A 27977-nucleotide genomic window follows, 5' to 3' on the forward strand; every position below is an offset into this window, starting at 1 on the left:
TCCTTTTTGCAAGCACCCTGATACCCCTTACATCATTTTCGTGTTAGACGTAATGTGTTTTTCTCATGAAAACTGTTCGCGCTATGAAAAATATCCGAGGTACCTTCTTTCGTCCAAAGATTCACCCCCCGAATTTGCAGCACACCGTCATTAAACAATCTGTGCGCGTCGCGATTGCGAATCCCCTTCAACCCTCACATGAATACACAGTTCTGCTTATGAAAAATTTATTATTTCCATTTAAAATAAGGCGATTTTATAAATATTTGATATACTTATAGTCTACTATGAGGCATCTTCCCCGCTCGCACGTTCTTAAACTGGAATCCACATATCTTACAGGTAATTGGGAGGATTCCTCGTAAGAGAATCTAAACTGTCCTGGAAAAATGCACGTTCACTAGATGCCTGTTAGACATGTGACCGTATTCCGGAGCTTCCGGAACGTTCCCTTTTCGGCCCTCAAGACTCTCTCGATATTCTACATAAAACCATACAGGTTTTTACGGTATCTTCAGTAACGAGTTTAACGCGCTCTGAAGAGCATATTCCACTTTATATATATGTTTAGTAAATCTTATAATGTTTAAGAACTAAAACGTTCTTAAAGGGATATTCTATGTTGCAACGCACGTTTTCGTTCCTATCGGCAGAAGGACCCTTAAAATTTTGCATTTCTCGACGATCGTGTTCGTTCTTACTCGAAAGATAGTGGTTATTATACTGCATTTAGGATGATTATGATTCTCGGTGCCCGGCCGACACACTTTACCGAAGCACGAAAATCTTTAGGGCCAGGCACGCAATAAAGCTTATATATATATAGAAGCACCTTACAATATGTATTAATGATTCGCACGAATTGCTACAGTACTATCGACTAAGTGTACAAATACAAAAATGGTTATAAAAATATCACAGAAATTAAACACCTAAAGCTTAAACAAAAGTAAAAATAATTTCTTAATTTCCGAAAGGCAGTGACAAGCCCAAAAATTCAGCAATTTCAATCATCAACTTCCACAAGCTCATCAGTCTTCGTATATTTTTGTTCTATTCAAGAAAAAGATATGTTCGCGTCGGCTTAAACGTAAAAAAGTATGGCTGTAAAGGACTCCTGGGCGCCTTTCAGTATTTTCTCTATCACATATCAAATTCATAACAAATAAATCAACTTGAGCGTGCAAAATAATATTATGAAAACATTCGTCCCTATGGATCCTGAGGATGCCCTGCTGTCCGCAGTAATGTAAGGCAGTTTCTGGTTCAGGTGGTTGTGTTCGTAATCCTGTTTGCACCCCATCCAAACGGGTGCCGAAGCTTTTTGCTCGTAGTGCTCCACCCGCATGAGACGGTCGTCGAACTTCCAAAAGCCTTTGCCTTTGAAGAAATACGTCTTGCCTACCGCAAAAGGGATTTTGATGCTTGGAATTTTGGATAATTAATCTATTACCATCCTTCCACTGAAAGACTGCATCTATGTTTGATCCAATGCCTTTCCACATGTAGTCGATGGTCCTGGGGTAGTCCTTTTCCACTTCCTGCTCCTCATCGTCGAATCTGCGAGTACAAGCATTGGAACCTATAGAATCTGACGCAGGAGGAAATCTACAGGGACTCACCGGTAATAGTCGGATCCGGTGAAGAAATAGGTCTTCCCGTTAAACCCCCAAATCATGGCCCCATCGATTTTTTTCACCGAGCTGGGTAACCCCAGATCTAGTAGAGATTTGGGATATCCGGGCACCAAACTCACCCCAGAAAACAAGTAATATTTATCTTCCACGAAGAAGACTATGTTGCCATCCGCTCTCTCGAAGACTGCGTCTACGTGGGTGAGATTTTTGGGGAAACCGCGAAAGAGTCTGGTGATTTCGGCTGGATAGCCAGTGGTGACTACGCCATTGTCGCCAAAACGCCAGAAGTACTGCGAAGATAAGGGCGACGAAGGCATAGACAATCGTGTCGTACAAATGGGGCTAACCGTTACCTTATCTTTAAACACGAAAAGTTCCCTCCTTATCACAGCCACTGCATCATAGCTCGTATCACAGGTATCCGGGGGACTATCCTTCCCTCTGGGATACTCCTTGGGATACCTCGAAATGGACCTCCCAGTCGTAGTTCGATGGGTTTGATGGTGGGTCCTCCTTTGAGTGGTTTTGGTGGGTTTGACGGTCGCAGGGTGAGTCGACGACGTGTGATGAAATTTGTGGTGTGGGTACCTGTCGGTGGGGTGCGGCTTGTGGTAGTGTGGCTTCTTCGCCGACGGATTATACGGCTTATGGGGAATCTTGTCTGGTCTAAAGACGAGTTGAAAGGTATTGATTGTGGAGAAATGGGGCGGAATATTGCTTGTTAAAATGTAGAGCATCGGATGAGGATAAAGAATTGCGTTTGAATTTGTTCGATTTATCGCCAATGAAATAAAAGAGATAAATAACCGGAAAAATGGCACTACTGACCACGTAGCCATATTTCCGGCACTGTCAAATGACACACGAACACGATTTCAGCTATTGTCGATTAGCTCAAGATGTAGCAACGTCGATTGCAGCGCTATTTTCTCGCAAATATCTTACTTGTCATAGGGATATCTAGGGCTGTAAGGGACTTTCCAACCGCGTTCCCACGTAGGATTCACCGTGGTGGTGGTCGTGGTCGTCGTGGTGGTACTCGTGGTGGTGCTCGTCGGTGGCACCGCCGCAGGATAATAAGACGGTATACGCTCCCATCGTTTCTCCTCTCGGAAGCCATACAAATACTGGATAGCAAGTTTATCGTCCTCGGGCAATTCGTACTCGAAACCGTCCTTCATTTCCGAGTACCACGGGTACATGAGGGCACCCTCCACATTGGAATGGGAGAGCCCGAGGGAATGTCCCACTTCGTGTGCTGCCACGTTGAACAGATTGGTACCTGGAAAAACACCGGTTGAACCACAAAATCGTGAACAGTTATTCCAAGGAACGTTCCAACACTCGATGTTGGGAAGAGAAATTGGTGACGCAATATACCGATAAGGGAGACCAGGACGCTGATGGGTAAAACTCCAGAGCTGCACATGTTATGAAATTCCAATTTGTCCAGATCCGTAAAGAGTCTTTAAAATTTAGTTTCACCCATCTGAATTTAATTAAAAAGCGAATTTACGGATTTGCCGTGCGTGGTAACGTCACCGTTGATTCGGGCATTGCTGAAGTTCACCGTAAAATGAAGTTAGCGGGAACAAGGAACTGAAGTTGCTTTGACGCGACTATCGAGAATTGCTGATGTTGCAAGTTTGCGAATGCTGAATATAAATAGTTGGGCTAATTTTAACGTTTACCTTGCTCACTGTCCCCGGACGTCGTCCAATTCTCGTCGGCATCAAAGTGGACGTCCACGGGGGACCGAACTCCGGTGGGGAAAAAGGCATGGGCAAGGATGACCCCCTTTCCGTCAAAGGGGAAATTGTCTCCATGGTCTTTTCTGAAATTCAATGAAATATGAAGAAAGAAAAAAGAGCACCGGCAAGAACAAGAACTTTTATTGGCCAATCTAGTCGTTTCGTCGTCGTTCCTCGGCATCAAAGAGGTATCGATTCAATAAGGCCCCATCGACGAAACGGCCTTCGCGACAGATTGGCTTATTGAGCAAATTAAAAAGTTAAACCCCCATAAGACCCATGAGACTTTGAGTGCGCCATCACTTCCGGAATTTTTATTCTTTAAAATATTCCGCGCGTCCCAGCGCGGATATACATCCCCTCGGCCGCCGGATGTAATACCCGGGCCCCAAAGAGCGAAAACTGCATAGACTCCCAATAACATGACTAAGCGACCGACAAATCCTTTCCAGATAAAACGACAATCGCACAAATCCTTGAATTTGTCGTCGAGATACGAAACAGGCCGGAAGTGCCCCTCTTGTGATCTCCGGCTGGAGGTTATCTTCCTTGCAGATTGACTCCTCTTGATTAATAATACTCACCTATAGAAGTAAATGAGTATGTCGGCCCTATCGCTGTCCACCTCCCGGAAGGTCAGCTTCGAGTGCTTGGACCAAACGGCGAGGGATTTGGATATGACGAACCGCACTGCATAGGGGTCGAGATCCGGGGCCAAGGTCTTTGTCCTTAAGCTGAAAAACCACATCACAAATGGTGAATACAATATTCGACTTAATTAAGCAGGAAAGACAAACATCCATCCATACGTTCGGGCTTCAATCTCCGAAAGCTTCCTCGATTTAATTTACAATGTATAGGGGCACAGTTGTCAATTACATTTCTGACGCTATACCCGAGTTAATTTAACTTCCAGTTAAATGATCTTGTGATATGAATTTAGTTTAATATTTGGGTCTATTAAGAGAGAGAGACTGGCGTCACGAGCCACTTTTAAATTTGCCTGCACCACGAATTTGCTCTCAACCGAAAACGCTCGAGTGCGCTAATTGCTCCTCAGCGATTTATCACAAAGTTCTTGCAGCTGTTGACCCACTCGATCGCTCACTCAAGGAGGTTGTGATGGATTGAACTACACATCACACCCAGGTTGAGTGAGTCATCGAGTGGGTCTCCACCAATTCTCGGGGTGATAATTGTTAATCTCAGCACAAATCCGAGCCGATGCGACGTCGCTCCCGGTTTAACTCGGCCACCTTCAGACCAGCTTGACCCGCTGCAAGTTGTCAAGTTCAGTCTGCAACTTTCTCTCTTTAATCTATTTTTTAAGCGACAGTTTTCCCGAAGTTTCTTTCTTTCTCTCTCTCTCTCTCTCTCTCTCTCTCCGCCAACGGCGCCAAAGACAATCAGGAAATAGGAAAATTATTTTATTTGCCTCGCAATTTCCGTCGATTTGCCACCTTCTCTTTATTGACTGTTTGTGTATTCGACGATTCAAGGAAAATCCGGCTTTTAACAAATCGCCCCCAGGTGAGAGGTGAAATCTAATCAGACACTAATAAAATGGTAAACGAATTGATTTCGATCGGGAAGGCGCTGGGGTGGATGCATCGCTCCAGTGTAGTCTTTGATTTAAATGCAGCTGTGCTCTCCTCGCCCGTCATAAATGCCACTTTATACTGTCCACAATCAATATCGGCCGTGTGGAATTACTGCTTGGAATCTTACCTCCGCGGCAATGCGAACGTGCCAACGGGGTTGCACAAAAATTCGTCGTTTCGTCATCAAGCGGAAGTGACGCGTGCTGTCAGGGAGACTTTCGAAACAAAACAATAACGCTCCGACTGTCAGTTTTAATGGCGTCCCCGCGTTCTTCACGCTTCGCTCGCGAAAAATATCGAATTTCGAGCGGAGGTGCGGGAAAAATTTGGAAAAATTTGCGCGGGGCCGGAGCTTAATTAAACAGCGATGTGGCGGGCGCTCGAGCGGGACCGTGCCCGGTTGGGAACGGGGAAAAATCGCACTTTGAAAATTCGCTTTCGTTTCGGAATGCCAGGAAATCGCGCCCGGTGACGTTCGGGCGTCCGAAGTCGCACGACCGTCGCTCGGTTTCGGCCGTCGAGAAGAAGAGCCATGGGCGGACCTGAGATGGGGCAACGCAGCGGAAAACAAACGGTAAGTAATTTACGAATTCGTTTCTTGGAGAATCGGCATTGACCCAGAGAAGATACCTCACCGGCATCTAAGTTTTCGATAATAATTTCGCTCACGTTGGAATTGCGCCATAAATTTTTCATAAACATGTTCGGCCCTCGTGAAATGCACGGAATCCCAGTGTCATGCCATTCACGGTCCGAAGTATTTTGATTAGAAAATGACCCTTACCTCCATGCCCAAATTTTATAGGCTGTGATACACGTAATTGGTGAGGGGGGGGGCAAGTGAGTCAATACAGAACTCCTCCCAGGGGAAATAAGTCTTTAATAATTCAACAAGAATTTCCCGAAATACTACTTTTGAAGAGGGGGTTGTTCAAACTACATCTACCATATCGATTGGTCTAGTTTTCACCATAACGATGCTGAAATAAAAACGTATAAAGAGGCGTAATTCATTGGCCCGGTGAACCCTCTCTTTGGGGGGCCTAATAAACATTTATTAAGCTCACTCAATACGTCATTAAAGTTTTATAGAAAATCGTTACGAGTGCTCGATTGACGGTTGTTAAAACTGCTTAATGTATGTTTTATCGAAGATATAATGTTTTATTGGTTCCATGCGATTTGTCGACTTTTCCAGTACCAACAGGACGTGGCTGATCGATAGGGGTTGCACTGACCGTAAAATTCCGAGTTATAGATAAGGGGCAATTCACTAATATTCGTCCGTAAATTCGAATTTGGGCTTTCGTTCATATCGGCAAATGCGATACCGAGTTCCGAACTTTCACGTAAAATATTACCATTGAACTGGGTTTTAAATCTGTTCAATTTCACACGGCCCGGCTATTGTGAAAATTTAAATTGTAATTATTTTTAGAGGGCAATAATATGGAGTTTATTCGCATTACGGCCGCGCGGAAAAACGGGGCTATAGTTAACTAAAAGTTGGCGATGAAGTTTAATTTTCTCATGTTCACGTGCTAAAATAGCAATTTACAAAAATGGAAAAATGAATTCGCGAGAGCTCCCCTTCGCCATTCGGTCGGAAAAGTCGCTAGAGAAAATTGCAAAAAATCATCCGGAGCAAATTGCGTTTTCACGGACGTCGTCACTTTTTCAAATCGTTAGATATCCACAAAATTTTCCGATCATCCACTTACCAGCCGAGGACCTGTCGCAGAGCGGGCCCCACTCGTGGGGCCCGCTCGGCCGAGCGCCCGACGTCCACTGCTGATATGTTTGTCTTAGTTTTTATTCATGTCCGAGAAGGAGCGGACTGAATAAAGTTCACCGCCACGGACAGCTTTTTTTTTTTTTTTTTTTCAAAAAGAAAAAAACCTGCATCTTACGGATTCTACTGGCGCAACATGCCGAAAAACTGAAAATTTCCTAACCGAGACGAAACAAATCTGGACATACTCACGCCATCCATGGCTCTTCTCCAACACGTACTCAACTGACACAATGAAACACGCTCCTCAAACACACTGGTCGACTGAATGAATTCGGAGCGATTTCTGGACATCTCTCCGGCCAGATGCACTTTCCAGAAGTGTCGGACCGAGATGCGACATTTCTCCTTTATATAAGTCCCGGAGTGTGCGTGCGCAAAGTGGCGAGCCACCCCTTTACCAACTCTAGTTAGTCGGAAGGCGTGTTTTGATAATTCAACGGCACGACTATGATGCTCTTGGATTTTTAATGAGTTTTCGTAGATATATGGCATTCTATGCACAGAATGGCAAAACTAGATATTTAAGGGAACTATAATTCCTGTGGCATTCCTCTGCGAGACTTCCCTCTCTGTGTTGGCTTAAGGCAAAAATCTCCCTTTAAACCCTTTAAGGGCGGTGATCTGTGTCGGCACCCACTTCAGATGAAGAGTACTCGGCTCTTTCCGTGACGTCACCGTGCAAACTTAAGGGTCACAAATGAGGGCCCTCAGCGCGGCCCTGTCTCGCGGAGGGTTTTCGATTGTCAGTCATAGGGCCATTGTTTCTGCCCCGCGGAATCCGGATCATCTCCGCCGTACGCGGATAAAGGAGTTAATGATAGGGCGCCGCTAATTGGTACTGAAAACGAAATGTACCTACTCCCCATACGACAAATCAACCCTCGATTTCCGCGAAACGAAATTCTCCTCTCCACCTGTAAACGAAATTATGGAGAAATTGGCGAATAAAATGCGAAGATTGAACAGTTAACTGCATTAGGGGGGGCGCGGCGGGTGGCGGGAGGAGCCTCAATCTTAAATTTTAATGAGAATGGAATTTGAGTGTCAGGTGGAAATTTAATTCGGAGACTCGGAGACTTAACACTCACTTAAGTTGTGTTTAATAAAATAATAAAGCTGTAAAATTACTCTTTCTGCCATATCGCTTTATTCTTATCTCAGTGAAAGTGGCATTTAACACGGTTCTGCGTCCCACCCACCGCAAGCGATAGATACATCCGGTTAAAGGGTAATGCCGAACACTCGCCGGATTTGTAATCAAATTGATTTATGCACAAGTGAAAAACGGGCATGGAAACTCCTCGGAAAATCGCGTACGCACGGCGGTGCGGCGATCGCATTCCTTCGCCGACGGTTACAAAACTTGTCGACGGAAAAGAAACAACCGCAGATGACGTAATTCGCCTAAATAGGCCTTAATTACACTAACGACCGATTCATTTTTCAGGCCACACATGCGATTGGTGGCTTTGCTTTATTTGCTTCCAATCAGCTCGGTTTAAGTGTTATTCACTCACTATGTACTCTTTAGCCGTGCAGTATTGCAATCGAGGAATTTGAGCATCAGTCCCCGGTCCCCGGTGCGTGTTTTCTTCCTTTTTTTGGAAACTCAAACCGGCCCTTTGTCCTACATGTTTGCGTTGTTTACGCCGGAATCCGATCCTCCAGGGATGACATTTTGACCTTTACGGGGTCCGCTTGATATTTTCAAATGCTAATGCGTCGGCATGGCTACCAAATTGAGGATATTTGAGGTCGGTAAAAGTTCGACGACAGGTGCGGAAACATTTCCCCCACAACGGAGGAAACACGCATAAGCGATGGACTGTGCACGTCACCCAGAGTATGATGCAAATGTCTGGCGTCGGGAGGACATTTTTTCTAAAAAATTTTTTTTTTTTTTTCGATTTTTTTTTCTCCCGGAAATTCGGAAATGGCGCGCGGCCGCCGCAGCGAGGCGCGCGGCAGGCGCCGCTTTCCGCGAGTGTTAGGCGAAAAGATGCGTTGTTTGCGGCTGCTTGGCGAGCCTGGCCAATCGAAACCCCCGCGCTCCGGAGGGGAAAACGTATTTTCAGGGTTAATTTCCGGGAACTTCAACCAACTCATGGTCCTTGCCCCGAAACAGACCCCTCAAATAATTCCTTTTTAACGGACATTTCGAAGTTTCCCACTTGAACTATACCCACAGGAGTTCCCCACGAGCTATACACACAAGAGAAACATGTTCAAACGTATCGATAAAACCATCAAAATTGTAAAACATCATAACTGGCATACGCCCACGAAACTTGACACTCGCAATCTCTACGTGATCCCTTGGGATCACACGAGTGTACTGCGGTTTTGTAAGTGATAGAAACTTACCATCACACCGCGTATTAGCGTGATGGAAGTTAGTCGATAATTGTACAAGGATTATGAATTATAGCTGTGCAGGGGAGAACTTGAGATTTTTCTATCGTGAGTGGGTGTAAATGAAAAACGAGAATTGCGTGTATGACTCTCAAAAATAGAATTTGTAATGAGGTGTATGATGGGTCGAAGCAAGTGCTCTAAAATGTATGAGCAATTTTCCTTCCGGGAACACCTGATAGGTATCGGGCAGGCAGGAAGGAAATATAAAAATCTCATGTCGTTTACATACGACCCGACTCTTTCCAGATTGTTAATTGATGTCACGTCGAAAAATATAATATCGGTTCCTGATGGGCACTCCACGTCCATCATACGGCACTCTTAACATATTTTCCGTGACACGTTCCCCTTACTCAGACGTGTGGATTTGACGCGTATCCAGAGGTGTGGTTTAATTGGAATGCCCACTCCATTTTAACCGGACAATTAAGTATTAATTAGCAATATTTTCAGCAGGCGATCCGGTGACGCAAACGTCAAATCCAGGTTAATAAAATTACATTTATTCAAACAAATCAAAATCGTGTATGTTTAATGGAAAATTTCACTCCTTCGCATGGAGACAATTACTGCGGATCTAAAATCAATTAATTTTTACCAAATCTGGCATTGAGACCCAGCGGACCTTGGAGCACCTTCGAAAAGGCGCGTTTTTCTAATTAAAATTTTCCCGCATTTTCGTCACAATCGAATCTGCAAATCCGCGACTAAACGGGACTTGTGAGAAATGGGGGGCCAAGTCAACTGAAAAATTAGATCAATTATTCGGATTTAATTGCGTTATGGGCGCCCGTCTAATGAAAACTCATATACGTAAGTACATAATATACACATGATCGATTTATGTACGTTCACCGAGGGCCAAATTAGACGGGCGACGTCGCAAAGAGACATCACACCCTTTCGGCAAATTGCAAAAATGCTGCGGCTTGTCTCAGATTGATGCTGAAAGTGGGACTTATCGACGAGGCACTTTGAATCACCCACAGGCACTTACCAGCGACTTACCATAGACGCTTCTGCAATATGGCGATTATTAAATTACGGAAGGCTGGAAATTTCGCCCGGGGGATAGTCAAATTTGGGGGCTTTACATCCAAAAACCAGGTTAGAAGCATCGCAGCATCATATCGAAAATTACAAATATAAACGAAGTGATGCTGAAGTGGAAATGGTTTCCCCCATTCAAATTCGAAAAAGTTGTTTTTGCGTCAATCTTTGCATCACTCGAAAACTGACACACACACACACACGAAGGAGTTTTCACGTTGATCCAGAAAGGTGTCCGAGACAAACTCGGTCAATACGCATCGTACCGTCATCCTGTTTTCTTGATAATACGGCGAAGGAGCGCGTATGCCAACCGCACAATCTTCTACACGCGCGTGCGGGAGGTTGCGTGTCATCGATTCCGGCATTGACTGCGTTTGTGCGGTTGGTATATCTACCTGAAAATGCCATCTTCGGACGTTACCAATAAATCGAGATTTCTTCTTTCCCATATTCGTGTTGGCACATTGCTTATGCTCGGTGCATTAAATCGTACAGCTAAATTTCGTGGGTAGTATAATGCCACGAAAGAATGCCCATGCACATACTTGGTTTAAGGAAAGGGCACGTGCTCAATAATAAATCAAAGGATCTCGATTAATCAAATAATCCTCAGTAGCACACCTTTATTGTTGGAAATGATTGTAAATGGACATTTTAAATGAATCATAAGATGAGACATCTTATTACGCGTTCCATCATTTCTAGCACTTAAAGCACTTTCCAATCTCCTCTATAACGCTTTGAAGTCCCCTTGTAAATTAATTATATATAAGTACACTCGATGCTAATTTGGCACTAATTTCTCTACTACTGATTTAAAAAAATGACATGATTACATCAATTCGTTAACAGTGCACTCTCTAGCTCATCGACACCGATCTAAATTCCAATCGCATGCTGAGTCATTCGGGCCATAATGGAAACTTTCCTTAAAATACCAGCACAATACCTTAACATACAATTTTGTTTTTGACGTGAAAAAATTCAATATCGAATCATGATGTAACATGAGGGGCCAATAACGGAGAGGGCTGGTCGTTCACCTGCCTCTGGACAATGAAAATTTTATTTGCCTATTAACTGGCTAGTTTTCTACGTGGAACACAAATACCCAGTGAACGTATGAAACGGATCGTTCATTATTGATGACCAAAGGAAAACGAAAAACGAACTTCGGCTGTTTTCCCGATTTGACATTCGAACGAGGAAAATAATTAAATTTCTTTACAGGATGGAATAACGAAGGGTTTACACGGTGTAATAAAGTTAAAGTTTATGTCGTTGCCGAGTTTCAAGCGTCGAAAATGCAATAGAAATCCTCAAGACCATATTTTCAGCCGGTTAATCTGTACCTTTATTGTAAGTACGAATCGGGCTTTATGTCTTCTGTTACGCAAATGCAACTTTTGAAGTTTTTGTAACTTCAAAAGTTCATTCGGAAGCCCATATGGCAAACGGGCCCGTGCGGCTCTCGACTGATGTAAACGTTGCCAATAATTGGCATTTCGGCTTTTGAGGCGCTGCCAAACTAAATAGATAATTGATATAAATACTTAAATTTTTGTTTAACTAACGTTATTAACGCGTTCGTTGATATTAAAATATTTAGATAAATTTACAAAAAGGCTCGATTATTTTTTGATGACTCGTAACCAGACGATTCGATATAAACATTAGAAAATTCGATGGGCGCTCCATTAAAAACATATTGCCGAAAAATTATTGCAAGGGTTAAAACGTTTTCTACAGGAAATAAACACCCTGTGCATAAATCACAAGATTTGTTCGTACGAATCTCGTTTAATACGGTTCTAGCCATACTTATTGTCAGAGCCCGGGTAGCTCAGTCGGTAGAGCATTGGACTTTTAATCCAAGGGTCCAGGGTTCAAGTCCCTGCTCGGGCGGAACTTTTTTTTATTTTAACTTTTTACGATTTATATTTTTTTACAGTTTCCTTCATCTAAGTCGCCGTTCTCCCCCCGAGACTTGTGGGAAAACGCACTTTGCGGGCGCCTTAAAAATCGTTCATCTTGCCGCAACTTACCTCCAAGTTAAATCGGTGTGAGGCCACTTCATTCCGTGAATGGCGTATCTTTTCCGTCGTCCGGATGTTAGACCGATTTCTTTATCAGGCAATCCGCATCTGTAAATAAAAATAACGCTTCCTGTACTGAATCGGCAGTATATCTCTTTATTACGTTTTCCGGGAACTTTTAGGTAATGAAACTTATGCGTAACTACAGAGACCGATCAAAAAAACAAGGCTGACCTCCCATCGTGCCAACTCTTTGTAGTTTAACGTTCAGGAAAATTTAAACATAGTCCTCACCTCGGCGTCCTCATCAACTTCGCTGTCCTCTCGTCGAGTTTTCCAGTAACAGGAATCCCGGCGAAAGCCTGCATCTCTTTGATCGCACCCCGTATCGATTCTTCAGTCCTCATTGCAAACACACCATCTGCCGACTGGCGCATGTACCCGAAACTCGTCAGATAGTCTTGCTAAAGGGAAAACACAGAAACCTGTAATGCCGGCACACAATAGATAAAAGCTTATAGGAGCTAATTCGTCGTCTATTTGAAAAGAGATCCGAATTATCTACGCTATAAAGAAGCGGACGTGCGTTATTGGACAACAATAAACAGTGTTTATTAGCAAATTTTAAACGTTCACGTGGTCGCTTAAATGCACGCACATTAAATAAAGCGCCTCCACCATCGAGTCAAGAATCAATCTTTTGCAATACATTGATTTTTTCCTTTTTGCAATTACTTCGATGCTCGGCGGACTTGCCATATGACGAACCTACGTTTATGCAATTAAACTGATTATCCTGTCAGTGGCGTGGGACAATTAAGTGTGAAAAAACGGGGAAAAAAGACGAAGAACTTAATTACGGCACCGTCAAGACAGAGCTACTGTTAACGATTAAAACAATAACAGAGCACTAACGGCGCGATGACAGTAGCTGTCGCATTTTAGAGCCTTTTGTTTCATCTCAGCCAGCAGACTTCTATTTTTAGGAGATGCATTGTTGCTTCAGGAACTTCCATTATTCTGGGTTCATCATCATGTCGTCGAATACGTATATTTGTCAAATAAACAAATGTCGCATTTAAAAGTATTTTTCCTCCTCTCTTGGCACACGACTTTCGATCGTTGCACCCCCTTCAGTTCGACTCGACGACGTCCAGATTTATCCCATACAAAGTGGCCGTTTCTAGTCGACATAAGACCTTATTTACGCTAATTGCGCGAAAGAAGCAAAGTGAATAAACGCATATAATGTCAGGCCGCTTGAGCACCATTTAAGTTGAGACATTGAACTTTCTGAAAGAAGTGTTGTGCTCCCCATTAAGACTGATGACACGTTACGCTTCCCAAGTCATTTATTTGCTTAGAAAATTCAGTGAAAGGCAGATAAAAAAAATATACAGTAAATACAAAGCATAAATCGAGAGTTGTTTGACTTCCCTGCATAATGTTTACATTTGGTAAAAAATGTGGGTCAATTTTAAAGTTATCCAGACGGTCTATCCGCCGCCTGAAAACAGACAATTTACATAGAGACAGTTTTAAATAGCTGCAGAGACTCAAAAGAGAAGGGGGGTGCGTTATTGCAAAACCGAAATAGATTCTCTAAGTAAATATATCTGGAAAGGTTGTTTATACGATATACCTGTCTGGAACAGCCCGTCTGGAGAAAGAGATTTAAAGGGTCAAATAGAGCAAAACTGCATCCTGAAAGGCAATAGCGATTTCGGTTTATTTCTGCTCCTGTTTCGAACAGGCGGGGGCTTGACCGACAAGGAAATTGCAACGACCCCGTTCGTTCGTGTATTAGATAGAAACGAAGCTACGTAATCAAAAGATCTCATCTAGAATTGAGCGTCGAAAAATTCAACGGTACCAAAGCGAACCCGTAAAATTGACTTGCGTAACCCAAACAGGAGATTTTTGCCCCTTTTGATCGAAAGTCGTTGCCCGGCGCAAATCTGGCACCGAAAACTGACACTAATGACGATTCATCCGCAGCATGATTCCCATAAATACACACATCGGTTTTTAAAATAAAGCGATTATGACATCTGCAATTTAAACTGTTTAAACCGTCATCGTCAATGGCTCTTGGGGTACAGTCTGGTATTCGGTGGTCAAAGATTAACCGCTCAAACGTGCGGGGACCTGCCGATTGAACCGGCGGAACCATCGTGAAATCGTCCACGTCGATTGGTGCTGACGGAGCTGTTTCTTCGATGGAATAAAAACTCATAAATTTCTATCAATTCGTCGCCATAATTAAGTCCCGCTAATGGTGTCAATTGATTATTATGTGACTCTGTTACGAAACAGACGGAGTTGGGTGCTGGAATTGGTTTGAAACCAATAAAAATGGCCACACGAAAGCGTGTTAAGGGAGTACACGGAGGAAAAAGTTCGCATCTGGGGCTGTGCCAAATTTGGGCCGCGTCAACCCGGCCGTTTGCTGGACAAATTGGCGAACGAAAGTTCGACCTTCGTATTTCGCCCGCCGTGGCCGGCGGTCCATCGGGCAACGCGTTCGGCCGCGTTTTTTGGCGCTTTCGATTGGTGCAAAATGTCAAATCCCTCACCTCGAGTGTCGCGTTTAAACCCCGATGGTGACTCACGCCGTGACTTTCAGACGAGGCACGGCGTGGTGGAGCCGCGTTTCGGCTCCCAACTTTAATTGCCGAATTTATTCACTTTATTAAGTTAAACGATTTCGGCGAAACGACATAAATCGGACGAGCAACACGCGAACCGATGTCGAGGGTCAAAAGACACTCTGCGAGCTTGTCAAGGATCGGGGCGCCCTCGTAAATTAAATGGAAAAATCGGGACTCTTCAGTGGAGAACGCTTATCTGCCGCCCTCGAAGGCCTCACGCGTCGACGGGAAATACTGAAACTTATTCATCAGCCTTTATGGTGAAACAATAAACGTGAAACATCTGGGATAGGAAAACAGGAAACTTAAATGCTGGGTACTGTTGCAAGAATTTATGAGAGAGCACCTCGTAACCGTGTCATAAAGTAGAACTGAATTTATGCGCATGCAGTAACTTCATTAACCGCAAGTGGAAAAAGTTGCGTTGGAGGAACAATGCGAACGTTAAGGGGCGCCCGAGAGACAACCTAGCCCGAACTCGAAGAAGTGAAGAGTTCGCTCTTACGTGGAACCCATCCTTGTCAGTCAATACGTCGCTTATTTATGGCTGCAGGGCTATTTACGTCTCGTTTGAGATAATTTTATCAATGAACCGCAGACAGGTAGGTCGTCGTTAAGTAAAACGGTGGGTAGTTTCGATTTTGAGCCACTTAGCGCCTTCTCGACAAGATGGCGAATCGGGGCGTCGCGTGCGCGTCACCAACGAGAGCACGCCCGGCGCCATCTGTCGCCCGGAAGCCGTGGTATATACCTAAAATATCCGATCAAGCCCCGACAGAACCTCTTTATCACGTTAATCAGATAGCGCAATTGTTAATTATCCACGACACACACAGTATTCCAACCGAAACAGGTGTGAAGATAATTTATTTCCATCGTGGGTGCGGAGGAACTAATAAATAAAAATAAACATGCATAAGCTTGATGTCTTCAGTGCGCACTGTGCGGTCGTCCCTATAATGAGTTTATCAAAGCCCATGAACGTGCCCGTCTATATTTAGCCCTCTTGTAGGTATCTCAAAGACGATCTTCAGTGTCCACACTAAAGAATAGACTCCACGTGCATACCGCACAATGTACAATGCGTCGTTTCCTCTTGCGTTCATCAATGAGGTAGACGAACTATTCAATCCACAAAAATAAATAATCGACTTCAAGGAAGGTAATTTCGGTAATTACGCGTGTTGATTTAAGAGGTTAAAGCCGACATCCAAAAAGGATTAAAACCATTTTGGAAACGTGATGTCGTCGCAGTATTTCACCGCGAAGATGCTTTTTAAATATAGCTCCTGCTGCGATGATTTATTCAGCTACATACGGATAAGATATTTTTGAAGAAATTCGTATGTGCATAGTTTCCAACCTGTCGTGCCATTTTCTCCTTATCAGGCCGTAGCCATCAACCGCGGGGAGATTTATCACTTTTATGATTACGTTCGCGTCCTGCCCGGAGCCTCTCGCGTCTTGTCATTAAGCAATTTTCCGAAGGTGCAGGAAAAACGGAGTTTAACGTACGGGCCGCGACGAGAGCTTGCCCTCCCCCCTTTGCCGGACGTCGATAATCTATGCCAATTTCGGGTAATCACCACCCGATACGGGGTCGATACTACCGCAGTTCTGGGGGACAATCGAGCACGAAGAGAGGCGTGTACGCGTACAATGCACTTAAAAGCGTGTCTGATGGTTTAGTGGTCAATTGACCGTGAATTACCAGAGGATAAGCGCGAGACAGGACGAATGGACACTTAACTTTCCCGTGTTTTGGGACCGAGCGGCGCGAGAGGGCGAAACGCATCCGCGAATCCGCAGTTGTCGCGGCCGAGGGGAGAATTTACAGTTGCAACCGTCCAAGGGCGGACAATCGCTCCTATTGGAGGTACTTGTGCTGACGTCAAAATGACGTATGATAGCGGTCGCCCGCCGCGCGGCGTCGCTCGGCGTTCGTCACGCTGACATCAGCCTCCGCGTGCCGCGTTCAAGGTTTAAAAGTTTTCAGGGTGCGCACGTTTTCAATTTGACATTTGTTTGTTTGTTTGTTTGTTTGTTTGTTTGCTTTTTTTCCCCCCCTCCCATTCGGCAAAGGTGTTTAACAATTCAAATTTTAACGCACCTCGCTCGGTCGAGTGCACAGGTACCGGACGCGCGCAGGTGATCTTCCCCGACGGCCTTCGGAAGTCGACAAAATCCATCGCAATTTATTAAGAGTTCTTAATCTAGTTTTAATCGGGCCCCGACTCCCACCTCGAGGGCGACTTCAAAAGTGCACGAAGCAGGTTAAGCCAACCGAAAATAAGCAAAACGATCCGGAGAAGGCGTGCAAATGCAGTCGTTTGAATATTTAAACAAGTCGTCGGGATAATATTAGAAATCGGACTGCCGGAAATACTCGGCAGACCCACGAAATTCCCTGGAATTATTATACCGCGGGTTCTCGGCTCGCGGGCACATTTGCGATTTGCACTAATCCGTTACGGCTTCGTGCTTCGAGGCTGAGTCACCGTTTTCGGCCTGAAGCTTCTTCCAGCTCGCGGTGTTACTTCACGTTCAGGAAAGAAAAAAACAAAAAAAAAACAAACAAAAAAAAGGAAAATGGACCGTACCGCAGCGTGGGAACTAAACATTTGCCAGCAAAATCCATATCAATTAACCCACTTTCCTTATAACAGATCTGTATCGTGATATTTACTCGTCGCCCTTATCGGGCGAAGTCCCACTTCAACGACAAGCCAAAACCCCTCGTAATGGTTGCTTACACCACCGTTAAACAATATTATAACCGAGTCGATTTTTAATGGCAACCCACTCGGTCTGTCCGACCGTCTGCTAGTGGTGTTTTACCACATTTAAGGCGTTGACTAACTGTGCCCTGCTGTCTAGTCCTCTCGTCAATAAATTTATGAGGTGTGTTATGGGTCAGTGGCCCTGTAATAATATACCCATTATGATATAAACCAGTGTTGCAGAACAATGGACTTTCGAATTGAAAAAAGCAAACGAAGGGCCCTGCAGACGCGGCACAGAAGAAGGCTTCATAGATCTCTCCGGATTTTTTTTCGGGTCCACTCGGTATGGAACAAAGACCCGAGAGACACGTGAATCACAACCCACTTAATGAAGATTCGGGTGTTAAAATGCGCAATGCGTCGACCACTACCGTTTCCAATGGTTCATCCGGTCGACTACGTGTGGACAACGCATTTTCCCGTCTCCGAGAGCGATTCGATCGTTGCGAAGCAAGGGAAGAAATGACCAGACGCTGACCGCGATAATTGTCCGATTCGAGCGCGCTTCCACCCCATCTGAATTTCACGTCCCTGCTTACGCCTGATACCCCATTTTCCGAGGGTTCTGAGCTCCAGAAAGTTCGAATACTTTTCTTAGCGCGCAAGTAAGCTTCGACAAATTCTCGTCTAGACCGCTCTTAAAACGACTTAAGAAAAAACCAAGCTAAAGCTTGGATAAATTCGTGTCACCGCTGCTCTTAAGGCGCCTCTCAGAGCGACTTAAGCCTGAGGACTCCGTCCAAAGACGGTTTTGCCAGATTTCTTCAGGGTCACCTGTCTGCCGCCATCTTTGTTAGTGTTCGAGTTGCGGGAGTCTTCCAGGGGGCGCGTGAAGCGCCTCTTGAAAACCGTTTTCGGTAAATGTGCGGCGGGAGAAGTCGACTTTTTCACACGGAGTTAATCTGCCGACTTCCGACGTTCGAGCAATTCGACAAATTCGGGTTCGCTAGAACGTGCCAATGATCGATTTGCGAACGCGTTTTCTCGAACGAAGCGCGTTTCTCAGATCCACCGGCACCGACGTCAAAGTGACGTCGAATAACAATCGGCGTATGCGCGCACGTATCGGGCGCCGGTATCGTCGACACGTCACGATGACGGCCCACCGACGCGACTGCGTTCAAGATTTTTTAATTGCTCGCGTTGCGACGTTTCGCAGGGGTCCGTAGACGCAATCAAATGTTTCATCACCGATGGGTTTGAACGAAATTTCCCGGGTCGTGTCCCAACGACCGTCGGGACGGACGCAGCGACGTCCCGCCGACTTCACCGGTCTGCGGTGGGCAAATTTGCCGGGGGTTCGACGCAAAAGTGCCCAGTAATCGGACTTACGTCGGATTTAAACTGCGAACTAAGACGTTTCAAGAAAGCGGGGTACCGAAATGACTTGCACTTACGACCAAAACGCTGTGGGGGAACCGTTCCAGAAAGAGCAAGACCTTTTTAGGAAGGTCAGCAAAAAGCCGACCTAACGGACCATTTCCAAATAAGTGATGCTGGTTTCAATATAAAACTTACATTCGTATTTATGATTATGCAACGGCGATGCACATGAATCGAGCCGCAACGCGAACAGAAGAGATGGTTATCTGATGGTTTGGCGCTGATGCTGGATAGCTAATTCATACATATTTAAATTGTCTGAACCTATGGGTTAAGAGGAGCAATGACCAGCTACTTTGTGCGAGCAAAAAGTCCGCGTTTAAGCTTGTTTTCCCAACTAATTTGAAGCACAACTGTTAAAGAGCGAAAGATAATGTGGAAGGCAGTAAAATCGCGTTTACCCAATAAAGGCTCGGTAATTGAATTCATGGACGCTGGACGGCCTTTTAAGGTGCTGAAAAACCGCGTTATTTATTATAGAGATAGGTACCGAGCTTAATTGTCCTCCTCTAAAGAGCAGAGGTGCACGAGGGCCTTGTTGCCGGCGGGTTTATTAAACCGTCCGATTTGACGACAACGACAGGCGGACTAATACGATTTAAGCAAATTTCACAGGCCTCGTTTGGCACATCGGTCACTCTGCGGTCTTTGTTAATCGGAGGACAAGTGCACTTTTATCGTCGTAATGCGTACTCGTGCTAATGCACCCATAAACCACTGGTCAGATACGGCGACAGTACGCACGAAACACGGCAAGGCCATCAATGTGCATTGTGCGCGTCGTTGTTTGAATATTTTCGGCAAAATGGGGAAGGTTGCCGGCGACTGTGTCTTCGGCATTGTTTATGGATTTTGTAGTTGTAGACTTTGTCTCGGGACCGGATCAACGGAGCCCCGCCGAACGGGACGCGCGGCCCGCGCGCCGTCCTTTAACGAAAAAAATATTTATTGCCTTTGGGATACGCGGCCGATTTGGAAACAGTAATTTCTCCGTATTCGTTAAAACAAAAATAAATAAGTAAATAAATAAAAAAAACTACTCGTCTACGTAAGTCGGCGTAACGGCGTGCGGGGCGATAGACTATCACCTCTTACACATTACCGCTGCGACCTCACGTTACGTGGAAATCCGAGGGAAAAAGCTTTATTAACATCGTTGGGAAAAAACCCAACGTAAATCGGCGTTATCGCTGGGCACCAATTAGGCCCTGAAGACGTTGGAACAATCCCTAATACATCTGCTGCATTGCACCCCGCGATGCAGCACTTACCCTCACGTGCTTAAACCCGGCCACCGTGATGGCACTGGTTCCTTGAATTATCGCTGTCCCCATTTATGGGGGGGTACCAGATGAATCTGTCAAGGGAACCAGAGAGACACATCTGGGCTTTGACCGTGAAGATTCTTGGGAAAAAACTTTCCACAAGAACTAGGGGGCGGTGTCGGTTGGGATTGGTCAAGATCTTATCGTGGTGATCTCCCTCCAGCCCCACCATCCCTGGGACGCGAATAATCCAGGACTCCCAAAAAACATTCTTTCAAAGACAGTACTGGCGAAAGCTCTTCTTCCCGTTTTCGGACACTCTCGATCCCTGAACGCGGAACTCTATCAAAAATCTCTCTCACATACCTTAACTCTAAAACAGTGCTCGCAAACTCTCTCTTTCTCTCTTTCTCCCGTTTCTCGGACACTTCTCGATCCCTGAACGTGGAACACCATCAAACCTCTCTCACAACATTACCTCAATCTCTACTCTGTAACTCTTTTACAAGTCACCCTTCAACCTTTATACGTATCATTCTCACATCTCAGGCAACCCAATACCGACTCTGTAGAACACATATATATATATATATATATATATATATATATATAAAGTGTATATAAAGTTGTAAATCTGTAGTGTAACTTAGAGTGATATCTGTAGTGTAAAGTAAATTACTTAATTCGTGCTACGGAGTTTGTCTTCCCCGAACCCTTGAACCCCGTTTACATCATCATCAGCGTCTGGTCCTTCGAATCAATAACTCACACCAGCAAAATGGGAGATACCTCTTCGGGTGCCTTGTGAGGCAGTCGGTTCTGTTAGGCAGTGACTAAAAGCCCCTGGCCTAAACAAACATTTATCGATGATACGCGCGTTCTCGGTACTGAACCATGGCTCATCTATACCTCTTAGTGTTCTGGGTTTCCCGTCGGCATCGGCACCTCCAGGAAAGGTCGCCGTCGCCCACCTCCGTCACGGCGCGTTTCCCACCAAGACAGTCGCAATTCCGGAATTTTCCGGAATCGCCAGAACGCCAATGAGCTCCCTGAGCTTTCCCAAGCCAAAGGGAAATTCCTCGGTTTTTAATGCGAGCGAGAGCGCGGAGGGGTGCAGTTTCTTTCGCGGGGGTGGCGGAACGCTCGGTCGAGGCACCGCGCTTCGCTTATGTATCGTACTGTCCGACGGGAGGTCCCACCTCTTTCCCCCGACTAGGGGAATCCTCCTATTCCCACGGCGGTCGCAACCGCCCCCGCAGCTTCTTAGCCTCGATCGCTCCTACCCACATTCCCTCGCCCCCCGCGTCCCTCGTGGGAACGCGAGCAAAACACCACCAGCTCTCGCCTCTCCTGCGGTGTTGTCTGCCGTTTTCGTCCGGATCTCGTGCCAAGTCCGACGCCGTCCCGTTTTCGTTCTTCATGCATTGGCCGGTGAGAGGCCCCGGACGATTTCACACCGGACACCCGTCGTCTCACCCCGGCCGTGCCAGCCATTGGTGACGTGGCGTTTCGCACCTACGTCACAGTTACTGCAGCGGTGAAACTTCTATCGTAGCGCTGCGCTCGGTTTTTACGCAATCTCGATGGAAGTAGAAGTTCAAACTTCGTCGTTAAACTAGGCCGACTATTGTCGTTATCTCGAAACATCCCCGATAACCTCGTCTAAATATTCGTCAGTTTGTTGACACACCGTCAATGTAACTCTGTCTCCTTCTACCGCTGATACGAGCATCGAAACGCAACAATAATCCCCTCGTTTGCAGCTCCGTGCGGTAAACAGTCGTTATTTGTTGTTCATTGCTCAAGGCGAGGTATTTGTCATGTAAAAAATGCGTCGCTCCGCGTGCGCGTGGAAATTTCCAGGAAAACCACGAGATTTCCATGGATTTCGAAACGTCGCTCAGAAGTTAGGCTCAATTGGTGCATGGCCCCTTGGAGGGTACTCGATCCCAATAACGACTTTATTATTGTTATTTCCCGTCTACGCAGTCGAATTGACGAGCGATCATTAAACGGATGACAGGCGGCGCATCCTGCTTAAGGCGCTTATGAGGTGAACGGTCGAAGGCGTCGAAATGGTCGCGCAAATACTCATCCGACACGAATGAATAATTGGAAAATTGATTTCGTCAATTTGGATTACCGGTCCGGGCCGTGCCGACGCATAATTCCGCATCCGTCCGCGATGGACGTGGAAAGTCGTCGGTTGGAAGTTTCACGCGGACTTTGGCGAAGAGGTCGGGCTGTCGGGTGAAATTAGCGGAAAATTCCTCGTTTCAACGCATTGTTTTCCGTACATTTACTCGAAGTCCGAGGGACGTTACGAAATGTGACAACATCGACTACGCCCCGGCTACTCGACGTCACGTATATCGAAGACGTGAAACATAAGAGCGTTTCGGCGTTGCCGTTTACCGCAAAGGATGAATTTGAAACGTTTCTTTTGTTTAAAAATCGTTAGAGACAGTGGCGGATGTGCGCGGGCAATGCAAAAACGAAATCGGGTAATTGGTTAGAATTTATGCCGTCGCCAAGAGGCCGGCTTTTATCTTTTGGGGCCCACCGTCGACCGCTCGCAACTTCCGGAACAAAGGCGTTTGACGCGGGAGAGATTTGGGACGCCCGGTATATACCGCACTGCGAACCAGCCCTGTTCCGAGGACGTCCAATCTCGTCGTCCTTATCCGTCCTATTATTAGCTTTCAGCTAGTCGAGTCAAAGGTGAAAACCTTATTTGCTCAGCCGGTCACCGAAACTTCCTGTTTGATACAGACCCAGAAGTGCCATCGATTATGCGACCGGTGGCACCGCACAATTGAACGTTCGCTTTTCTAACATCTTGAATTTGCCGAATTAATCGAGGCGCTTCCTTTGAACCCATCAACAACCCACGATGGGACAATGGACGCCGTCGCATGGGGGAAAAAAAAATCACTCCTTCGAGCCGGATTTGAACCAGCGACCTATGGATATCAACGTGCGACGTCACCGCTACAGTCCACCGCTCTACCAACTGAGCTATCGAAGGCTGATTAACTCGAATTGAAAGTGTGTTAAAAAGCGGTACTTCTTATCTGAATTGGGGCCACCTAGTGCGAAACCCACACCACTTCACTTTTACTCCAATCTCGGTGCGGCACCACTCGAATCCGATGCATAGCACATGCACCTACTACCGTTTTCGGCTTTAGTGTTTCTTAGAAACGAATCGTTATGCAAGAAGATTCTTTGTTTAAGCGGTCGACCCAGATCCGTTTGTAGGTGGGAATGAATAAAGAAAAACTTGTGGATTGCCACCATCGGAAGATGGAGCCCAAGGCTTTGATAATAATAGAAATTACCCGACACGAAACAAGGACAGATGTAATTTTTAGCTCGGCTAGTTGGTCACTTAATCCGATCGAGTGGCGCCACGACAGGATGGTGACACACGAAGACAAAAAAAAATCGAGAAACGGTATCGGTCGTCTGACAAATTAGGCACTGAAATTGGAATCACGGTTTGAGGGGCTCGTAAAGTCGCACATGAAAAGGGAGGTGCACGCAAGAAGGGACTCGCCGATCGGTCTTGGCTCGCAGCGGGGCTGGCCGCGGGAGCGCCCTTCGTCCCGTCGACGTTGCGCCCGGACGTTCCGACCAGAAGACCAATTCCAGTAGTCCCGCCGCCCATGGTCGCTCCTTCGAGGCGAATCCTGGCAGCGCGCTCGATTGTCCCAATAAAATTTATATGCCGCTCTGACGTTGTACCGAACGAAAAAAAAAACAAACAAAAAAACAAAAAAAGGAAAAAAAAGGCGTTTGAAAAAATTCCGGTCCTTGTCGGCGGTACTCGGAATGGTGCTTAAGTGCCCATCGCAAAAATTGCGCTGTACGCGGTAATACCATTGAATTGCCCACATCCAGCGGAATTTATGCCTTTTTGTGGAAACCAGTTTAGGTGACTCAGAAAAAGCTCTCGTGACTCGCGAAACGTCGCCCCGCGATTCACCAAGGGAGCCCTGCGAAGATCGATTTTTCTAGGATAGGAAGTTATTCACCAAACCGTGACGAGGCATCTTGGTCTCGTTCCCTCTTTCTTCGATTACTCATTAGGCCGTGCAAATTCATGAATGAACGGCACGTTTGCTAATTGCGGCTTCCCAGTAGGTAATTAATAAAGTCGTTTAATCGACCGATGGCAATTGCTTTTTGGCTATCTGTATGTTAATTGGGTCGCTTAAACGTGATATCCTTTCTCGTGCGAGTACTATGCCTATAATAGTTCCGTTGCGAAACTGCGAAAACGAGAGAAGTTTGACTCACTCTCACGTCTTTTTTCGTTACAGTTTAAAGGTCGCCGCTAAGTTTATTGCGCTCATTTAAATTACTCATTACATTCTTTCTAGTGACAAAATAAGCCCGGAGGAAAAATCTATTCCGCCTCTGTGACAAAGGTTATTGTGCATCGGCGAGCCATAATGGTTACCATTAGTCCTAATGCATGGTAAATTATTTCTTCGAGTTGGCAGACAATGTCTGTCATGTTCCAGAGATATTTATTTACCGTCGTTGTGTGTCTAGTTATTGTTTGTCACTTCGCAGTATGTAGACAATCGATATAGAGGCTGGCGCCATTGCGTGCAGTACAAACACGGTCTTATTTATTCACCGAGACACCGCCGTTACGTGATGCCAATGAAACGACCAATAAAAACTAATATGAAGTCCAGTTTCTGTGCGGACGAGACGAAAATCAACCGCATTTAAGTCGCATTAGCACCAGCGCGGTCCGGACGCGACGCAGCATCCCCGCGCTGGAAGGTGCACCCGTCACACGTGGGCCTCCTCCACTGTTTCATATGGGACGACGCAGATTGCCGTCCTTCCCCTCACACACACACACATAGTCATCGAAACTCACTTTTCAAACACAAATTTAGATGTAAAAATGGGGCAATTTTCAGCAGCTCGTAAACGGTTGGGTTTGGGGATGGGCCTAGTTCGAGGGTTATGGAAAACTCTTTTTAAACTAAAACGTGTCAAAACGTAGCTCGTTATGTCGCCTTGGAGCCTCACAAGATCGATTCAATAAAAAAAAAAAAAAACACAATTTGGTACTACCACACTTTTATGACAGACCCTGTACATTTGAAAATAATTTCAAAACACGCGCCTCTTATTCCCCAAAAACTTTACCAAGACAAATTTCCTTCCAAAACTATTATACTATTGTATATTATATATTTATATTATTATATATTTACTGAGAAATCGCACTTTGACGCGCCAACGAGCAACCCTGTATAACTGCGATTTTTTCCACGGCGAAACGGGCCATAACTCAAGGCGACGAAATCGGCGGAAGTGACGTCACTCTCATCCCTTGCGTCTTACGTGCGCCGCCGCGTGCCGCGTCTCTATCACGACCGAATGACGTCACCGAGCCCCAATGCAACTGTCCGCCGCATCATAGTTCTTATAGATCACGCCGATTTCGGGCGTTGTGCCGCTTGGGCCCATGGCGATGCCGATTCTCCGGCCCGCCCGCCCCTGGCCCCGGCGCGGCCCGTAAAATTGCGTTTTACTCAGTTGGTAAATTTTCGAAGGCCGTGGCGGCCTCGGTGCACTGAAATATGGGCCGGGGCTGGTGCTGCGCCCCTCGGACGATCGCCTCGACGAGGACTGAAATATCGTGAAATTGCCGTCGCAAAAGGCAGAAACGCAAACGAACGAGCCGTTGGACGGGGACTCGGAGAAGTTTCCGATCGCGGACCTGCGACAACGGACCTAGGACCTCTGGGGCGACATTGTGCTGCGCCGCTCCATCCCGCGGGGAAGCGTTTCGGGAATGGTTCCCTGCGGCGGGTAGGTCAATAACGTGCCACAAGGTGCTGTCATATACAGGGCGTCCCGTGGAAAAAGGCCGAGTTCGTTTATTAATTACGTCAGGAACCTTCGTTGTCGCCCTAGATCGCGTGGCTCCGGCAAGAGCGAAACCGGTCCATTTTGACACTTGCGGCAAATCAGCCTTGAGACGCCCTGTACGTGCAGTAATGCTGATCTAAACCTCGTATAAAACCTTAAACGACAGTTCCACTTATTATTTCGCACAAACCTGTAAAACGAAATTTGTGGCAAGGTTGCGATCATTGAAATCGTCCCTGATACAATAATTATTTACGCTACCGCACTAACAATAGTCGGTGCCTGCACCAAGGCATCGTTCAGTAACATCTACAACAAATGCTTCCTTACCAAATGCCCGTCCAGGGCCTCCCTCTTAAAAATCCGAGTCTCGTTTCGTGCCTCACTCTCGCATCGGCCGATCAGCAGCAAGAACAAAATTAACAAAACAACATCGAAACAACCCTTAAAAACAACGGAACAGCGCCACCCCCGAGACATTTTACGGTCCATTGTTGTTGCGCCTTTTGTTTTTCGCGACAGTGTTTTGTTTGAACAAAGGAACAACGGAGCGCGCGAGGGTTCCTCAAATGCATCTAGTCACCCGCGAAGAGTGCGATTTTTATTACTTTACTGTAGCTCGCTTAGTAATGAGGTGTTTTCCCAATGGGGTAAGCCGTAAAACTGCAAACCGCATCTGACACTACGTAGTGGTACTTCCGGCGCGTGCTTTTCTCTTCAACTTGACAGCGACGTTTCGATGCATCGTTGACGGGCCACTCATCAGGCGATCACTCCCGTTCCTTTGGATTTTACCAGTGGACACGGTGGACAGGCAGCGTCTTGTTTCCAGGGCATATTAGTTTGCGGACGGGCAAGACGGCGGAAAAACAAGCGAACGGCGCGCGTTGCCTGCAAGGCTGGACACGCTCGAAACAACTGAAAATGAAACCGAGTGTGCATTGGGCTTCAGGAGCGTTGTTCAGCTGTTTTCAAGAGTGTATTTTGTTCGCGGAGAGCGTAACCCTCGGTGAAGGCGTCGGCGGCCGTCTCGACGCCGGTTATCAGCTGATGCGACGCGTGGGGAGAATTTTAATGAATGGGAATTTGAGTCTCGTGGGGTTGGTTTCTGCATAAAACCGGTCGAAGAAAATCGGTTCGGTCCGCTCGCACAGGGCAATCGGTACCATCGAGAGGGCAATTTTGACCGTGCAGGGTGGTCAGGAACTACAGGAAAATCCAAACATTTGCGGTTTGGTTTTCGTTCGCCTGCCGCATTTCCCTGTGACAATGCAAAAGTGTTAATCGACGATTTAGGACTCGACGAAGTAAACAACATGACTCCGAAGGCAACGCTACGTCCACTTTTTCGAAATCATTAGCGTTAACAATGACGATTGCTCGTGGCGACACCTCTGGACGCGCGACCAAAGTCGACGTGTCCCGATCGCCCGCAGATGGCACGTCGATCTATGCACGACTACGCAGCGTTGACGCCACACGAAGAGTTTTCGCATTCTTAGAAGTGTTTTTTTTTTGGAATTTTCCTAAGACACTTCCCGTCCTGTCCTCGACGTCGGTAATGCGAGTTTGGACATTTCCGAGCACCGTGACCGATGTCCTACGTTTTTGTTAGAGAGTTCGGTTCAACATCATCAACGTCCCGTGTCGTTGCCTGAGCTGCAGCCATAAACCATCGTAATATACGTCTCACCTTAGCACTC

The 27977-nt window shown here is 46.1% G+C and overlaps 1 protein-coding gene and 2 non-coding genes across 4 annotated transcripts; 1 reads left to right on the top strand and 2 right to left on the bottom strand.

The window, feature by feature from the left end:
- Positions 1–210: 210 nt before the first annotated feature.
- On the bottom strand, positions 211–27216 carry LOC136340219 (matrix metalloproteinase-2-like). 2 transcript variants are annotated; one of them, XM_066284108.1, is made up of 10 exons: positions 26605–27216; positions 12583–12752; positions 12298–12396; positions 3973–4122; positions 3329–3471; positions 2583–2919; positions 1991–2303; positions 1623–1927; positions 1454–1560; positions 211–1401 (listed from the first exon to the last, which is right to left on the bottom strand). In XM_066284108.1, the coding sequence occupies exons 1-10, from the start codon at positions 26764–26766 to the stop codon at positions 1157–1159; spliced, it is 2031 nt and encodes a 676-aa protein (XP_066140205.1). In that variant the 5' UTR covers positions 26767–27216; the 3' UTR covers positions 211–1156. The 2 variants fall into 2 exon arrangements, with proteins under 2 accessions (XP_066140205.1, XP_066140206.1); XM_066284109.1 differs by lacking the exons at positions 12298–12396; positions 12583–12752; positions 26605–27216 and adding an exon at positions 6974–7115.
- TRNAK-UUU (transfer RNA lysine (anticodon UUU)) lies at positions 12085–12157 on the top strand. The gene has a single exon. It is a non-coding gene; the product is annotated as a tRNA-Lys (tRNA).
- TRNAY-GUA (transfer RNA tyrosine (anticodon GUA)) lies at positions 23306–23398 on the bottom strand. Its single transcript has 2 exons — positions 23362–23398; positions 23306–23341 (listed from the first exon to the last, which is right to left on the bottom strand). It is a non-coding gene; the product is annotated as a tRNA-Tyr (tRNA).
- Positions 27217–27977: the final 761 nt, after the last annotated feature.

The sequence above is a fragment of the Euwallacea fornicatus genome, chromosome 7 (assembly GCF_040115645.1).
Source record: "Euwallacea fornicatus isolate EFF26 chromosome 7, ASM4011564v1, whole genome shotgun sequence".
NCBI classification, from domain to species: Eukaryota; Metazoa; Arthropoda; class Insecta; order Coleoptera; family Curculionidae; genus Euwallacea; species Euwallacea fornicatus.